The sequence below is a fragment of the Miscanthus floridulus genome, chromosome 6 (assembly GCF_019320115.1).
Source record: "Miscanthus floridulus cultivar M001 chromosome 6, ASM1932011v1, whole genome shotgun sequence".
Taxonomy (NCBI): domain Eukaryota; kingdom Viridiplantae; phylum Streptophyta; class Magnoliopsida; order Poales; family Poaceae; genus Miscanthus; species Miscanthus floridulus.
This window is the reverse complement of record NC_089585.1, coordinates 143460452-143477795: the sequence shown is the minus strand read 5'-3', so window position 1 is coordinate 143477795 and position 17344 is coordinate 143460452. Positions and strand designations below refer to the sequence as shown.

General features: G+C 45.0%; 1 protein-coding gene across 1 annotated transcript; it reads right to left on the bottom strand.

Moving 5' to 3' along the window:
• Positions 1-4108: 4108 nt before the first annotated feature.
• On the bottom strand, positions 4109-15869 carry LOC136461412 (uncharacterized). Its single transcript, XM_066460714.1, has 5 exons — positions 15810-15869; positions 6858-6908; positions 6664-6761; positions 5724-5828; positions 4109-5638 (listed from the first exon to the last, which is right to left on the bottom strand). Exons 1-5 carry the CDS (start codon positions 15867-15869, stop codon positions 5128-5130), a joined length of 825 nt encoding a protein of 274 aa, XP_066316811.1. The 3' UTR covers positions 4109-5127.
• Between the last annotated feature and the right edge of the window lie 1475 nt (positions 15870-17344).

Genomic DNA, 17344 nt, shown 5'->3' with positions numbered 1-17344 from the left:
CTGATGTCTGTGAAGTCTCAGGGGTCGTTTGGCAGGGCTCCGCGAGCGGCTCCGGCTCCTGCTCCTGCCGAAGCCCTGCCAAATGCACACCCGAAGAATAGCTCCGCCGGCGAAGCCGCAAAGGAGCCGGAGCCCTTTTTCTACTGCGCCAACGGAGCCACGAAAACGAGCTTCCCCGGGCTCTTCCTTCGTCAGGGCGCGAAAGGACGCGGTGGTCCTCCGCTGGTTCGAGCGTCGGTCACAGCGAGGCCAGCCAGTTTTGGTGTGTGCGCATGCTGTGCCTGCTGTGCGTGTAGTAAAGAAAGAGAGGAGCTGCTAGCAAGAATAGAAGAAAAGATAGGTTCCTAATGTAAAACTACAAGAGAGAAAGAAAATAAAGAATGGCTCCAATAATTTAGAAATAGACCAGGGTTTTCAATGAGAAAGCAATTGTTAGCTTTCTCCTGAAGTTGACCAAATCACCTGATACTTGTAAAATACATAATAAATCACATAAATATCAAAAAATAGTAAAACTATTTTTTCTACGTTGGATTTAACTAGATCTGCACCATAGTAAAACAATAGGTAAGGTTATTATAGATATTTACCATCTTTCATCCATTCCAAAAAATAGGAGAAACTGTTTTGCCAAACGTTTTTCAGAACGGCTTCAGCTCCCCCAGAGAAATTACTCCTTCAGAAGAGCCAGAGCCAGAGCCATTTTTAGAGGAGCTGGAGCCCGGCCAAACAGGCCCTGAAACTATGGGGCGTTTGGTATGCCTCCCGGGACAGCTCCTGGAGCTGTTTTTGTGGTTCGAGAGAAGGAACTAGCTCCGACGAAAGAGTCGCGTGATTTGCGCTCTCACACGCCAGGCACGTCGGTTGGAGCCAAAAATCGAGCTTCCACCGGCTCCTTGTCAGGAGCGCGTGGGTCCATGGCGTATTTGGTCGTGGATGCCCCTGACCTTCTTCCAAGCGCGTGGGCACGGAGCAGCGTCAACCTGGGGAGGAGCAAAGGCGGCGCGGTTTTGGTCTTCGTGGACACGGGCGCGTGCGCCGCGCCGGCCGTGCGTGCTCGAGCTCCCCTGGCCAGCCGCACGTGCTTAGGCTACTCCGGCGAGCTGCCGCTCGTGGCTCGGTCCTCAGTCTCTTGCGGCACGGGGAGGCGGAGGCGTGGGGAAGAGTAAAGTTTTCCAGATGGGCCGGGCACGATGGCCCCGCCCAGGCACGGCCTAAGAAAGCACGGCCCAAGCACGGCTCGGCCCGGCAGCCTACGTGCCCGTGCCTAGCACGGCCCGCCCCGTGCCCGTGCCTAGGCTGCCAATTCGGCCCATGGGCCAGCACGGGCACGGTAAAGTGGCCTGGCCCGCTAACAGCCCGCTATCCAGGGAACTCAGCTGTCCGATCCCCCCTGATGGATTATGGCCATTGGATCCAGGGCAACGCCGCCGCCGCGTATATAAGCCGGCCAGCTTCCCCCGCTCCCCACCCACACAAACCCTAAATCATTTCATCCTCTCGCTGGCCAACGCTCTCCCTCCTCTCCTCTCTGGCTCTCGCCCTCTCTGACGACGGTGGCAAAGGGCAACAGCCCCTCCCAAGGGCGACGGCAACTCGCCGTCGTCCCCGTGGACCCCGCCTCCTCTTCTCGTCCTCCAACAGCCGTAGCTCTAGAGCTCCGACGATGCAGGTAATATCCCCTTCTGCTCTTCTTCTTTCTCTCACTATCACTGACTCACTCCCTCTTCTGCAGATTCACGGATCCGCTGCTGCTAGGAGCTCCGGCTCCGCCGTCTTCGTCGCCGGCGATGTCTAGGTAAGACACCCTAACCCTAGCTCCGAAGCCTAACCCTAACCCTAGCTCTGATCTGCTCCGTTCTTGATTTCTTTTCTTGAATCTTGAGTTCTTGACTGATGTTCATGTTCTTCCTTTCTTCTTCTTTTGGCAGACGTTTGAGGCCAGGGCAAGTGAGGATGCCATCTCGGCCTCCCTCTGTCTCTGAGGACACGATGGAGGCTAGTGCCACTGCCATGGCTGATGAGATGGAGAGGGTCCGCGACCTCCCTGGTGATGACGACGACGATGACATGGGCGACGAAGAGGTAGAAGAGCTCTTCGGCCATGGAGCTATACCTGGTGGAGCTGGCGTTGAGGACCCCATTGACCTTGATGGTGACGAAGGTGGTGGTGGAGAAGAAGATGGTGAGAACGCCGACGACGACCAGGACCAGGTATCACGCCCCTCTACCTCTGATGTGTGGCAAGATTTCCAGAAGCTCTTCCAAATGGGTCCCAAAGGTAAGAAGATCAGGTATGGCGCTGTCTGCATCCATTGCAAAAAATAGTACTCTGGTAGATCTACAGGTGGCACTGGCCACCTCCGTCGTCACAGGGATAAATGTGCTAAGAGGCGAGAGAAAACTAGGGGGTTTGGTTAGTCTCAGATTTCTTTTAATCCTGATGGTTCTATACGTAATTGGGATTACTGTCCTATGCGTGCTCATACTGAACTGTGTAGATTGCTTGCTAGGGTAGATGTTCCTATCAGCTTTGGTGAATCTGCTGCACTTGAGGAATACATTAATAATGCTCATAATTCTAAGTTTTAGGCTGTCTCTACACAAACCACAACTAGAGACTTAGCCAAAAATGTTTTCTGATAGAAAGAGTAAGCTTGCTGAGGTACTTGCTTCTGATTCTGTTAATTGTGTGTGCCTTACCTCTGATATTTGGTCTGGCAAAGCCAAAGAGGATTATCTTAGTGTTGTTGCTCATTACATAAACCCTGATTGGCAACTAGAGAAGAGGGTTCTTGGTCTTGTGCTTATTGATTGTTCCCATAATGGACAGAACATTGCTGATAGAGTTGCATCTGTTCTTGGTGAATATGGTGTGCTTGAAAAAGTGTTTGCTGTTACTTTGGACAATGCTTCATCTAATGTTTCTGCCATGCGTATGCTAAGACCTATTTTATCTAAATATCTTGATCTTGAGGTTCCTATAGAGGATCCAAGACATCCTGAAACTACTGTTACTACTATGTTCTTGCATCAGCGTTGTGCATGCCATATAATCAACCTGATTGTTAAGGAGGCACTTGATTATCTTAAACCTTTGATTGAAGTTTTTAGAACTGCAATATCATTTTTAAACTCATCTAACCAGAGAATTGTAGCATACAAAAACTATTCCTGTCCATCATGGCAAAGGATGTTTTAACTGTTCCTGTCTCTACCATATCTTCAGAATCTACCTTTAGTATGACTGGCAGGATCATCGAGGAGTGGCGGAGGAGGCTGAAGCCAGAGACGGTGGAGTGGCTCACCTGCATCAAGGACTGGGAGTTGGCGGAGGCAAGGCTGCAGCACAATGTGGAGGACAAGGAGCTTGAAGAAGCATTTGAAGACCTCTATCTTGATTAGTGCTCCCGCCGCCAAGGTAAATCATACCCCTAAGTCCCTAACTTCCTCTTCTTCTTTTGCTAACTGATTAGTAATCCTAATGCTAACTCTGTTCTTCTTTTGTAGCTAGCCAGTTGGGAGCTTGAAGCTTGAAGCTTTGAAGCATTAGTCTTCATCTTTATTACTTTAGTCTTTACATTTAGATGGAACTTGGGTCTGTAATATGAGAACTTGGACAATGATGTAAGAATATTGAACATTTGAACTTTGGAGCTAGGCTGTACTCTTTTCCTGACTAGGGTTTCTCACAAGGGTGAGTTTTACCTAGCAGATTTTTAGTGAGGCAGCCATTGCACATGCTCCCATATTCCTATTTTCTTAACTCTTGTGTGTTTGCTTTGTTTTTGTTTCTCCAGTTCTTTTTCTGGTAATTTTGATTCCAAATTGTGCTTGTTACTTCAATCTTGAACTGATGAAGTGCTTTGGTTAAAATGTGTTTAGTGCCTGGGCCGGCACGGGCACTGGCGTGCCACCGTGCCTGCTGGCACGGCACGGCACGGTTTACACTTGATAGTGCCGTGCCTGGGCTGCCACTTCGGCACGGTGGCACTATCAGGCACGGCACGGCGGGCCGCCGTGCCGCATAGTGCCGTGCCTCGCCGTGCCGTGCCGTGCCAGGCAGCCCGTTTGGAAAACTTTAGGGAAGAGGAATAGGAGGCCACGGGACAGAGTAACGAGAGGATAAGGTAGAGAGTAGCGAGAGGATAAGACAAGTGTCAGACGGGTCTGCGTGCATTGCCGCATTGGTGATAAGGTAGAGAGAGAATAAATAAAGAGAAATAAAAGGAGAGAAAAAAAGGAAAATAAAAAAAGAAGTGTATTGTGGACATTTTCTCATTTTCAACTACTGGGCGAAGCTGTTTTATTAAACGGTCCAAAAAAAACTATTTCAGCTCCTCAAGTGAATCTGCTCCCCTAGTAAAGCTACAACTGAAGCTGTTTTGACCGGAGCCGGAGCTCTACCAAACGGGCCCTATATACAACACGGCGAAAAGCTACCATGATACAAGGCCACGCTCACGGTCTTCACAGTGGAAGATTATTTGTGGCCTAAATGGCTGCAGTGTTGTTAGCAGCAATGTTAAAAAAGGCGACGCTAGGCGGTCGCCTGGGAGCGCTAGGGGACGGGGTACCGCCTCACCTAGGGGATAGGCAGGTACCTAGGCGGTTGCCCAACTGTTGCCGACGAAAGGCGGCCAGATCCGCAAGGCAGGGACGTGTCGGGGCGGCGCGGAGGTCAGGAGACGATGGGGGAGGAGCTAAGATGAGGCAACAGCGGCCGGTGGGGGAAGAGGCGACGTCAGGCGATGGCGAATATCGACGGGGGCAGCGACGACTGGTGGGGAAGTATGCGACGTTAGGGCGTCAGGCGATGGCGTCGACGTGGGCGAGCGCGAGCAGAGGCTGAGTGGGAGAGAGACGGGAATAGAAGCTTGGAGGAGAGGGGATAAGACTTTTGAACCAGACTTGGGAGACTTAGGGCGTTATTGAGCCTTCTCTTCTTTCTCCACCGATCTGCTATTTTTTCTTTCTTTTAAGTATTTATGCATGTACTAGCTACCGTCTTGGAAAACGCCTTAAAACGTCTAGGCTCGTCTAGGCCCGCCTAGGTGCTAGGCTATGGATCACCGCCTAGAGAGCTCCTAGCACCTCCTTGAACTTTGGTTAGCAGCACCATTACGCTCACTCATTCACCTGAGGCCCAACCTCCACGGGCACTTCAGGCTCAGGTGCTTTCCTCAGCCCCAACCTCTGCAGGTGCATCTCTGCAGCTGCCCTGTCCGCAGCTTCTCGCTTCTGCGCCCTCTTTGCTCGCCTTCCAGCGACATCCTTGGATACAGACCCTGATCCCGAACCTGACACCGACGCCGAAGACGATGCAGCTTTCTCTTTCTTCTTCGGGGTCCTGGATGGACCAGCAGAAGCATCAGTATTCACTGGCCTCGCCTCTTTCCTGCCTCCTCTGATGTATCCATTGTCACCCCATCTCCTGTTACTAATACGAATGCTTGGGGACCTGCTCATGTAATAAGATTCCTCGTCAAGATCATCTTCGGCGTCATCGTATTGGTATTGCTGGTGGAAGAACTCTTCTTCTTCCAGAGCCTCTTCGTGAGCCTCTAGGATCAGAGGTTCAAACCAAGCCGCCCTCAGGAGAAGGCAAACGCTCTCCTCAAACAGGTAGTCATGTAGGCTGAAGAAAAGAAACAGGCATTAAGCTCACATTCTACCTGAAACATTTTAGCCCCCCCACATTTCAGATGAACACAAGGGGTTACCAGCCGTCAAGAGAGCGGTGCACGCTGAGGAATTCGAATGGATGCTTGCACTGTGGGCACAGAGGGTTTTGCTTGTAGGATGCCCACCTCAAAATACAGGTTACACTGCATTCACAAAACAGATTTCAAATATAATGAACAGTCAGCTTTTAGTAAGAGGATCAGTGTCAGATATAAAAGGGTGAACACTGTAGGATCAATGCCACATCAATTATATTTTACCAAGCAGTAACACTTGAAAACAGAAAATTATAGCAACTGGAAAACAGGAGGTATCGCCAGACGTTAGTCCTTTAGCATCAGCTGTAATGGATACATCGAAGGTACTTGCTGCTTGCTACTTTACACATAGGCACAAAGTCAAGCTCTATAATTCAATCTAGGGCTGAAAGCCACAAGGGTCGGTGAAACAACCATTGAGTGCACGGCGTGGTTGGTCGGGCAAAGGGCAAGATGCACATGGCAACTGTGCTAAAGAATAAGTTGAAGTCAGTCACTTGTACAAGGGAACACATGATAGTGTTCCAGAATAATCTCACTGGACCGGCGCCGCATCTATTCCATAGGTCTAAGATGACAGAATCAAACTGCATGTGTTAACGCAATTAAGAAAAATCAGCTTGTGAATCACAAGGTCAGGGCGTCAGGGCAGCCCGGTAAGTGTGTAAGGTGTTGAATTAGATTTGTAGAGCTGCATGTCAGCAAGACAACGAAAACGAACACAGCAAACGGCCTAGAAAGGGGATCGCAATTACAGTATCAAGCAAAGCGCTGCTAATTTGGCGGGGAAGGTGCGAAATAGTGCGCCAAATCTAGGGATTCGATTGCTATTAGAGGTGGGGAATAACAAACAACCTAACAGCAATTCCACCGCGCAACTAAGTATATACCAGTAAATAATCTGGAGGAAGGGGGAGAGGTGGGGAAATTAGCAACGGACCAGTAGGCGTGGTCGCAGCCCTTGACGAGGGCCGTCTCCTGGAGCGCTATCCTGTCGAGGCAGATGGCGCACACCCCGCAATCCTCCGCCGCCGCAACCTAACACACGAGGAAAGGGAAATCAAACGAGGTGAGATCGAGCGCCGCACCGCGCGAGCAGATCAAATCAAGGTACTTGGCTCCCAAGTTTGCTACCAGCAGGTGATGCGTGACAAGTTTGACTTTCCCTGATTTGGTATGTTCGTTCTATATGCTGCGAAAGCGGTAGTTCTCAAAATTTTGCAAAATTTTTTAAGATTTTCCGTCACATCGAATATTTAACGCATGCATGAAGCATTAAATATAAATAAAAAATAAAATTAATTACACAGTTTAGACGAAATTCACGAGACGAATCTTTTAAGCCTAATTAAACTATGATTGAACACTAATTATCAAATAACAATGAAAGTGCTACAGTACCATTTTTCAAAAAAAAAAAAATCACCAACTAAACAAGGCCTCGGAGATGGTTCAAAGCACAAAAATTAGGTTTGCAGGATCAGGATGGTTCTCAATCTATCTCTTAAGTTTTTTTCCCCTTTCGGTAATCACCTGATAAGGGTTTTAAACCACAAAAAATGATATATAACCATATAAATTATGAGGAAAAAATCGTAGAGATGAATCGAGACACTACAAACCCAAAGGAAATATATACCGCTCGTGAAAATATATGTCGAGGCTGCAAGAAATTAGAATAAAAATATAGAAAAATGGGGGAAATACCTTGAAAATATTGTAAATTCCAAAAATATTCTGATCAATGTATAAACTTGTTTTCAAAAAATTTCACAACAAATATATGAGATAAAAACCAGCAGGAATGCAACATCCATTCACGATGGGTACTTTCACCATTTTTTTTCCTAGAGCTAAATCAAAACTTTGGAAGTTTATAAATATATTTTCATGATTTTAATATTTTTTTGGGTTCCTCGTGTATCACTTTCCCATGGGAGACACTCGTGGAATACGAAGGAAGTTGTACCTGGATAGTTTACATAGGCTTGGCTTGGTTGTAACCTGAATGTTTGGAGAGTTGTTCACCCACCACCACGACACCATGACTTATCAAAAGTAGCATGTATTGGGATTAGGGGAGATGAATCTCGGGCCTGGCCAGAGAACATTAGTAGGTCTGTGGATCACTCTTTTTCTATGCTTTGTCAAGAAATAAGTTTCCCCCGTTCATTTAGGAAATAATAAGGTGGCTAGGTGCTTTTATAAGAAATGTATTGTGGTATGTTGAGGTAGTCCATGTGAACAGCATGTGTGCTATTTGTAGCTTTATATCCGTGACACAGACAGCTCACCCTATCTCTAGTTTTTTTTTCTGAATTTTTTAGAACCCTACATATGAAAGTGCATTTACCCCATATGTGGGTTTTGGTGTATTGATGACATCCAAATTAGGGACTAATGTGATCTTAATGAGATACGTTGCAGCTATTAGTCCCATGAAAGAATCAAAGAGTTGATAAAGATGAAATGGTATCCCTCAATTTTTGAAGTTGTAAAGGTGGACGAACTCAAAGTGCTCTCCAAAGGTTTTATTTTTGCTTTTGAGTTTAGGATCCGCCGCATTATAAAGAGGGATGCAAATTTAGTTGGTCTGAGGAAGATAGAGTACTCAAGCATAATAATTAAATCAAAAGAGAGACACTCTAGCACTCCACGAGCACGTAGATTATTTTTTCTGTGACTGTCGGTGTCGGAAGTCCCGACCCAAGCCGGGAGTCCCGGCATCGGTGGTTCTGACTGTCTGGCTGTCTGTGCTAGTCGGAAGTCCCGACGTACGTCAGAACTTCCAACCGTCGGAAGTCCCGAAGCTTGTCGGGAGTTCCGACACCTGGAGCTTTACTGGCTATTTTAACTGCGCTCGTCGGAAGTCCCGACGTACGTCGAAACTTCCGACCATCGGAAGTCCCGATGTTTGCTGGGAGTTCCGACATTAACTTGCACGCATGGACTCCTGACCCCGTGTGAAAAGTTCTTTCTGTTGATGTCGGAGGTCTCGAGATCTGCGTCGGAACTTCCGACGTAGATCTGAACGGTTAGATTTTCACTTGGAGTATAAATACCACTCTCTTCACTTCTAACCGTTACGGACTTATTCACAGCTAACCCACTTCGTGCTCAACAGCTCCCAAGCAACTAAAGCACCCCTGTTCTTCCCCTTTGCTCTAATCTTCGATTCTTTTAGGGTTTTGAGTGAAAGGAGAGTGGATTAAGTAAGAGCATCACTTTGGCAAGCTTGAGCACTTGATTTTTTCGTCAAGCCGGTTGATTTTGTGTCTATTAGTCTTGGGGCTTTGCCCCTAGTCAGCTAGGCGTTGCCCAAGAGCTTCTATCTTATGGAAGAGCCTTGGGAAGTTTGTATCACCCTTCGATTTCTTAGTGGAAAGCTCAAGTGACCTTTGTGGTCGCTTTGAGAAAGGCAATGAGGTGGAAAAGACTCCGACCTTGGTGGTCACCTCAACAACGAGGACGTAAGAGCTCCTTAGTGGGGTTGCCGAACCTCGGGATAAATCCTTGTGTCTCGTATGCTTGTTGTTGTGATTGCTAGAGATTACTTGTATGTGTTTATCTCTTTGTCTCCCAAACTTCCATTTTTAGGTTTGGACTTGATCTACTGTTGGGAGGCATTACGGCGTCAAGGGAGTGACCCAACATCTTCACCAAATCACTAGGAAGTGAGGTTGTAAGATTATTTATCCGTAAAGTTAAATTTGGCACTGCTTTTATAGTTCACGTAGGCATCGGAACTGCTGACGTTTGTGCTGGAACTTCTGACAACATCGGGAGTTTCGACCGAAACGCCAGGACTTCTGACATTGACTGACAGATTTGAACTTAGCATTTGCAGTAAATTTTTAGATACACCTATTTACCGCCCCCCCTCTAGGCATTGTTAGATCCTTTCAATTGGTATCAAAGCGAGGTCTTCTCTTTGTGCTTCACCGCGTGAGAAGAAACAATGTCGAAGTCTGATAAGATGCAAGCCGTTGCCATAGAAATGGCCAAGAAAATAGCTGAAGAGTTGATGAGTGCTCAAGCCAAGCTCTTTCAAGATGAAATGAAAAAGATGCAAGATGAGATGAGCAAGATGAAGGAAGAATTGAGCAAGAAGGTTGATGATGCAATAAGTGGCAAGAATGATACTAGTGACAAGAATGAAACAAACAAAGATGCCGCTAGTGATATTAGAGCCGGTGAGCATGCTCATGGAAAGGGAATATATTCAAACATGAGCTTTGACTATGGACAACTCATGAAAAGTTCAACACTATATACTCCGTCCATCAACATTGACAAGCCACCTCACTTTGATGGAACAAGATACACCGATTAGTCTTACAAGATGAAGACGCATCTCATTGCCGCAAGACTTTGGGAAGTTGTGGATGTTGGTGTGATGATTCCTACCGATGAAGATAGAGAGATAACTCTAGAAGAAGTGCACAACCTCCATCAAAATGCACAAGCCGTAGCATTGCTTGTGTCAAGCCTAGCCCCGGATGAGTTTAGAAAAGTGAATGGAATGGAAAGTGCAAAACAAATTTGGGATACTTTGAAAGTGTCATTTGAAGGAGATAAAAGTGTGAGAAAAGGCAAGATTGAGTTGCTTCATGGTGAATTGGAAAGATTTGTATTCTTGCAAAATAAAACAACACAATCCATGTTTGATAGGCTCATGGCATTGGTCAACCGCATAAGAGCTCTTGGAAGCACCGAATGGGATGACAACAAGGTTGCTAGAAAGATATTGAGAACCTATAGAGCCAAGAACAACATGCTAGCATCTGTGATCATGGAAAGGCCCGGTTATGATGAGATGACCCCTCAAGAAGTTCTTTTAAAACTCAAGCATCATGAGTGTCTAGATGAAGATGCAATCAATGCTCACAATCAAAATCCTAATGCAATGGGATTCAACAAGAGTGCATCCCTTAAAGCAACTCAACAACATGAAGGTCAAGGTTTAAGTCAAGAAAAGAAGAAGAAAGTGAAGGATGATTCCTCAAGTGGAGAAGAAGATTCCGATGCAGAGGCTGTATTTGTGATTAGAAATCTTAGAAAGTTTATGAAGAAGAAAAGCAACCGCAAGACCTATGGTAATGGAAAAAGAAGGTTCAGAAAGAGATTTTGCTATGGATGTGGTCAAACTGGTCACTTCATAGCCGATTGTCCAAATGAGAAAAAGAAGCACAAGCATAACAAGGATGAAGACAAGAAGAACAAAGGCAAAAAGAGAGGTGAAGCTCATCTTGGGGAAGAATGGGAGTCAAGTGATAATGACTCAAGCGATGATGAGAAGAAGAAGAAGGGAGCCGCAAACATTGCCATCCACCACTCTTCTTCCCCGACCATGATCTTCCCCGACTTAACTTCACCACCAAAACTCTTCCCCAACCTATCTTCACCACCGAAGCTCTTCTCCAAGCTCATCGACAATGACTACTACACTCCAACTTGCCTCATGGCAAAAGGAGAAAAGGTACATACTACACCCATCTCATCTAGTGATGAGAATGATAGTTGTGATGAGAACATAGAAGAAATTGAAGCAACTATGATAAAGAAATTTGGTAAAAAGGTCTTCACTAAAATAAAAACGCTAATGAAGAAATTAGAGAAGAGGGATAGATGCTTAGAGATGTAAGGAGATATAATTACTCAACAGTGAGAAAAACCTTGCACTTGAAGCATCTATCGCCGAGGAAAAGATAAAGGTTGAAAAGTTAACCGTAGAATTGTCTTTAGCCAATAACTCAATTGGGAAATTGACTAAGGAACATGCCTCGGTTAATGATCAGGTAGCTAGCCTTAAGAATGAGAAGAGTATAGCTCAAGAAAGCCTCACAAGCTTGGAAGAAAAATACCAAAATCTTGAGTTAAACTATAGTACTCTTTAGGCTAGCACTTCAACTTCTCCTAAGGCAACCAAAGACTCTAATGTCTCCACTAGTGTTAGTTGTAAAAGATGCTATAAAATTGATGTGAATGCATATACAACTAACCTTGTTGAGTTAGAGAAGAAAGACAAGGAGATTCATAGGTTGAAGATGATATTGAAGAATGGGTGCAAGTGCCAAGAGCAATCTAACAAGACTATATATAAGTCATCAAGGCACCCATCAATCAAGGAAGGCATTGGCTACAATAGGTATGATGGAAAGGCCAATGGAAGGAACATGATCAATGGTGTGCCTTGTGTGAAGTTCAACAAGGGCGTTGCTCTTGATGAGCTTATATGCAAGGCCAACAACAAGGTCTACATTCCAAAGATCCAACCTACAAGTAACAAGACAATCAAGACAAAGCAATACGATGTCCCAAAGCCACAAGCACCACTTCCACGGTGCTATGCTAGTGACTATATGTGTTGTTGGGGCAAGGATGACAAGATTGTGGTTAAGTATGTTGGTGCCCAAAAGAGAAAGGAAATTACGAGGAGTGTTTGGGTGCTGAAGTTTTATGTGGCTAACCCCCTAGGACCCAAATCTTTTTGGATACCTAAAACAAAAGCTTAATTTGTCTTTATAGGAATATTCCTCTGGTGGAATAAGTTGGGTGTTGGATAGTGGATGCACCAATTATATGACCGGAGAAAAGGATATGTTCACATCATTCCAACCAAGTCATGATCAAAGTGGAAATATTGTGTTTGGTGACAATGGAAAAGGAGAAGTCCTCAGTTTGGGTAAAATTGCTATATCAAATGATAATTCTATTTCCAATGTTTTACTTGTGAATTCATTGAGATACAATTTGTTGTCCGTTTCATAACTTTGTGAGATGGGTTATAATTGTCTCTTTACAGATAAGGGTGTGGAAGTCTATAGAAGGGAGGATTCCTCTATTGCATTTATGGGTCATTTAAAAAAGAAACTCTATCTAGTTGATTTCACATCAAATAGAGTAAATCTCGAGACTTGTTTAATGGCAAAATCTAGCATGGGTTGGTTATGGCATCGCCGACTTGCCCATGTTGGGATAAGGAACTTGGCCAAACTTCAAAAGGGTGAACACATCCTTGGACAAACAAATATTTCTTTTGAGAAAGATATGATTTATAGCGCATGCCAAGCGGGAAAACAAGTTGGAGCTAAACATCCTGTCAAGAATGTTGTGACAACCGAATGGCTATTGGAGTTGCTTCACATAGACATATTTGGACCCGTCGCTTACATAAGCATTGGTGGTAACAAATATGGTTTTGTAATTGTTGATGATTATTCTCGTTTCACTTGGGTATTCTTTTTATGTGAAAAGAGTGAAGTCCAAGGTATCTTCAAGAAGTTTGCAAGAAGAGCCCAAAATGAGTTTGATGTCAAAATCAAGAAAGTTAGAAGTGACAACGGGACGGAGTTCAAGAACACCAACATTGAAGAGTTTCTTAATGAAGAAGGAATCAAGCATGAGTTTTCGGTTCTATACACTCCACAACAAAATGGTGTTGTGGATAGGAAGAACCGAATGCTCATAGAAGCCGCAAGAGCAATGTTGGATGAGTACAAGACTCCAACCAACTATTGGGCGGAAACGGTCAAGACAGCATGCCATGCCATCAACCGCTTATACCTTCACAAGAAAAGAGAAAAGACCACCTATGAATTTCTAACCGGTAAAAAGCCCAAGGTGCACTACTTTAGAGTGTTTGGATCCACGTGTTTTATACTTAACAAGAAATCCAAAAGCTCTAAGTTTGCACTAAAGATTGATGAAGGTTTTATGCTTGGTTATGGTACTAACAAACATGGATATCGTGTTTTCATTAAAACCAATGGTTTGATTGAAATAGCGGTAGACGTGACTTTTAATGAAACCGACGGCTCTAAAAAAGAGCAAGTCAATGTTGAGAATGTAGGTAATGAAGAAGCTCCACACAAAGTAATCAAGAAGCTTATTATTGGTAAAGTAAAGCCCGTTGAAGATGAAGATGAAGACCATGTTGTGCATGATGATCTTGATCCAACCATTCATCATATTTCATCTAATGAACATGGTGAAGCTTCTGCAATAAGAAATAATCAAGATGGGAGATCAAATGAAGCACAAGGTCATTCTCATTAAGATGGTGTCAACAATGAGCGAGCTCAACCACAACTCAACAATGAAGAAAGAAGTGAAGTCAACCCTCCACAAGCTCATGATTGTGATCCTCCGATCGATCATGATGATGATGATGATGATGATGGCCCTATCCAAAGATCAACTCAAGTGCCATATCCTAGAGTGCATCAATCCATTCAACAAGATCATCCCATTGATAACATATTGGGGAGCATTCGATTAGGGGTAACTACACGTTCCTATTTAGCAAGTTTTTGTGAATATTACTCATTTGTTTCTCCTTTGGAACCTCGTAGGGTGAAAGAGGCACTTGATGATCCGGATTGGATGATAGCTATGCAAGAGGAGTTGAACAACTTCACTCAGAATGAAGTCTAGTCCTTAGTGGAAAGACCCAAGCAAAACATGATTAGAACCAAGTGGGTCTTCCGCAACAAGCAAGATGAGCATGGCGTGGTAACAAGGAACAAGGCAAGGTTGGTGGCTCAAGGATTCACTCAAATTGAAGGCTTGGATTTTGGGGAGACCTATGCACCAGTGGCTAGGCTAGAATTAATTCGTATTCTACTTGCCTATGCCGCCCATCATGACTTCAAGCTATATCAAATGGATGTGAAGAGTGCATTTCTCAATGGCCCCCTATCCGAGTTGGTGTATGTAGAGCAACCACTAGGCTTTGAAGACCCCAAGTATCCAAACCACGTCTACAAGCTCGACAAGGCGCTCTATGGGCTCAAACAAGCCCCTAGAGCTTGGTATGATTGCTTAAAGGATTTCCTACTCAAACAAGGTTTTGAGATAGGAAAGACCGATGCCACTTTGTTTACTCATAAAGTCAATAATGATATCTTTGTTTACCAAATATATGTCGATGACATAATATTTGGTAATACTAATGTGGCTTTTTGTGAGGAATTTAGTAGGATTATGACAAGTAGGTTTGAGATGTCCATGATGGGAGAGTTGAAGTTCTTTCTTAGATTTCAAATCAAGCAACTCAAGGATGGCACGTTCATAAGTCAAACCAAGTACACCAATGATATGTTGAACAAGTTTAACTTGGACAAGGCCAAGCCCATCAAGACACACATGCCAACCAATGGACATCTTGATCTTAATAAAGGAGGAAAGGACGTCGATCAAAAGGTATATCGCTCTATGATTGGATCACTTCTTTACCTTTGTGCATCTAGGCCCGATATTATGCTTAGCGTGTGCATGTGTGCAAGATTTCAAGCTAACCCGAAAGAATGTCATTTGATGGCTATTAAGAGAATTTTTCGGTATTTAGTGCACACTCCTAATCTTGGCTTGTGGTATCCTAAGGGCTCCAACTTTGAGTTACATGGCTATTCCAATTTGGATTATGCCGGTTGCAAAGTAACCCGAAAGAGTACTACCGGGACTTGCCAGGCGTTTGTTGTGCCCAACTACTTTGGATGAAGCAAACACTAAAGGACTTTGGATGTAAGTTAACCAAGATTCCACTTTTGTGTGACAATGAGAGTGCCATTAAGTTGGCAAACAACCTTGTAAAACACTCTCGAACAAAGCACATAGACATCCGACATCATTTTTTGAGAGACCACGAAGCCAAAGGAGATATCGCCATTCACCATGTGAGCACCGAAAAGTAATTAGCCGATATCTTTATAAAGCCCCTAGATGAGTCAAGATTTTATGCTTTGAGGAGTGAACTAAATATCATTGATTCTCGTAACGTGGCTTGATCCCTTGCACACACATTTTGTTTGATCTAGTTAGGAGAAAAGAATTAAGAAAACATTGTGTGCCACTTTCAAAATCTATTTTATAGTTTTCATAAGTGACTATTGCTTTATGTTGGTTGAATGAAATCTAGTCACTTGTGAAAATGTGAGTGTCCATCATATTTGTGCCCCACATGTAGTGAGTTCAAGTTTGAGTTTTTTCAGTTTCCCTACGTCGAAAGTCCCGACATACATCGGGAGTTCCGACGCAGATCTGAATTTTTTACCACGCTGCGTCGGTTGCCCGGCTCATTTATACCTGGCCCGAATTGTTTTTACTTCTGTTATTTCCTCCCTCCTTCCCTCCCGACGCCCCCATCGCCTCTCCATGCGCCACCCTAGCTTCTCCTTGTGCCACCGCCGCTGCGTCGCCCCCTACCTGCCCACCACGGTTCTGGCCAGCTCTGCCGCCGCTGGGAGTTTTGGCTCCTTCCCTTCTAGTTGCTCGGGACTTCAGCCCTCTCTCCTCCCTATTTGCCTTGGTGTTCTTTGTCAGTTTGGTGGTGGAGTTTCCTTTGGTGGAGGTGATTACGCTCGTGGATTTGTTCATCAACTGCGATTTCGTTTCTCTTCGTCTCCTCTTTCCTCGATTCAAGGTACTATCGTGGCACCCTAACCCTAATCCAATGTACCTTGTGTTTTGACTTCATTCTTCCTCTCTCTCTACTCCTCTATCTTTCTTGTTTGAATGAGTGTCATGATTTGAAGCCCCATGAATGAGATGGTCACCTTTTGCGCTAGAAGTCCCGGTAAACGTCGGTGGTTCTGACTGTCAGAACTCCCGACGCCAGGCCAAAACTCTCGGCTATCAGAAGTCCCGACTTTGGCCAGAACTCCTGACCTAAGGGTGACCACTCCATTCCTGTTTCTTCACTTCTCAATGTTCGTTTACATCTCCTTGTATTATTTCTTAAGTTCCACTTCGTGTTCTTCGCAGTCATGGACGGTGGAAGTCCTTCACGTCATCAGGAGAAGCATTCCAAGAAGAACTAGGACCGTGCCGCTATCCCTAGACCGTCTGGCCGCACCAAGGCATCATATCAGCATGGTGGTGCTGGTGGTTCTTGTGCTGCCCATCGTCGTGTCGATGAAGGGTCATCGACTGTCGCTCCCCCTCCTGCTCCGGCCTTTGTTGGGGATATGCCGATTGTTGATGAAGAAGAGGAAGCGCTTGACCATGCCGGAGGCACCATTGCTGCTCCACCAACTTGCACCCCGACTCATGGTCTGGGGTTCATCTCTCAGCTTGTTCCGTTCATGGGTGTGTCACCGATCATGTGGGAGCCCACCATGGCTTCGAATCCTGCTAGTGGATGGACTCCTCCTCTTCTAGTGGACTATCGTCATCGGGTTAAGGACATTAGGTCCTAGAGGGGCAGGAATCTTTATGCTGAGGACGAGAAGGATCTACGACTTGAGTATCATTTCTGGCACCCCTTCCATTATGACTTTTATGATTCTATTCTATATCGAAAGTTTTTGAAGAAGAGGGAGCCACCGGTCCTTTAGATGAAGTGCATTGATGCATACTCTCTTGGAAAGTACAAGGAACCCGAGCTATAGCAGATGGTTTAGGATATACGCTCAATGGGGCTGTCCTACCTGCTAGAGTTTAGGAAGCATTGGAACAATGAGCTTATTTATCAGTTTTATGCTTCCTATCATCATGAGCGAGACCCTACAGGTGCTACTGACATTATTCATTGGACTGCTGAAGGCAAGCATTATAAGGTGGACTTCATCACTTTCTCTCAACTACTTGGTTTGAGTCACAGCGACCGCACTGCAACTGAA

Coding starts and splice junctions, on each gene's coding strand:
- LOC136461412 (XM_066460714.1), bottom strand. CDS start 15,869: ATGGGGGCGTCGGGAGGGAAGGAGGGAGGAAATAACAGAAGTAAAAAC. Junction 5,829..6,663: donor GGCTGCGACCACGCCTACTG/GTCCGTTGCTAA, acceptor TTGTGAATGCAG/TGTAACCTGTATTTTGAGGT. Junction 5,639..5,723: donor CACCGCTCTCTTGACGGCTG/GTAACCCCTTGT, acceptor TCTTTTCTTCAG/CCTACATGACTACCTGTTTG.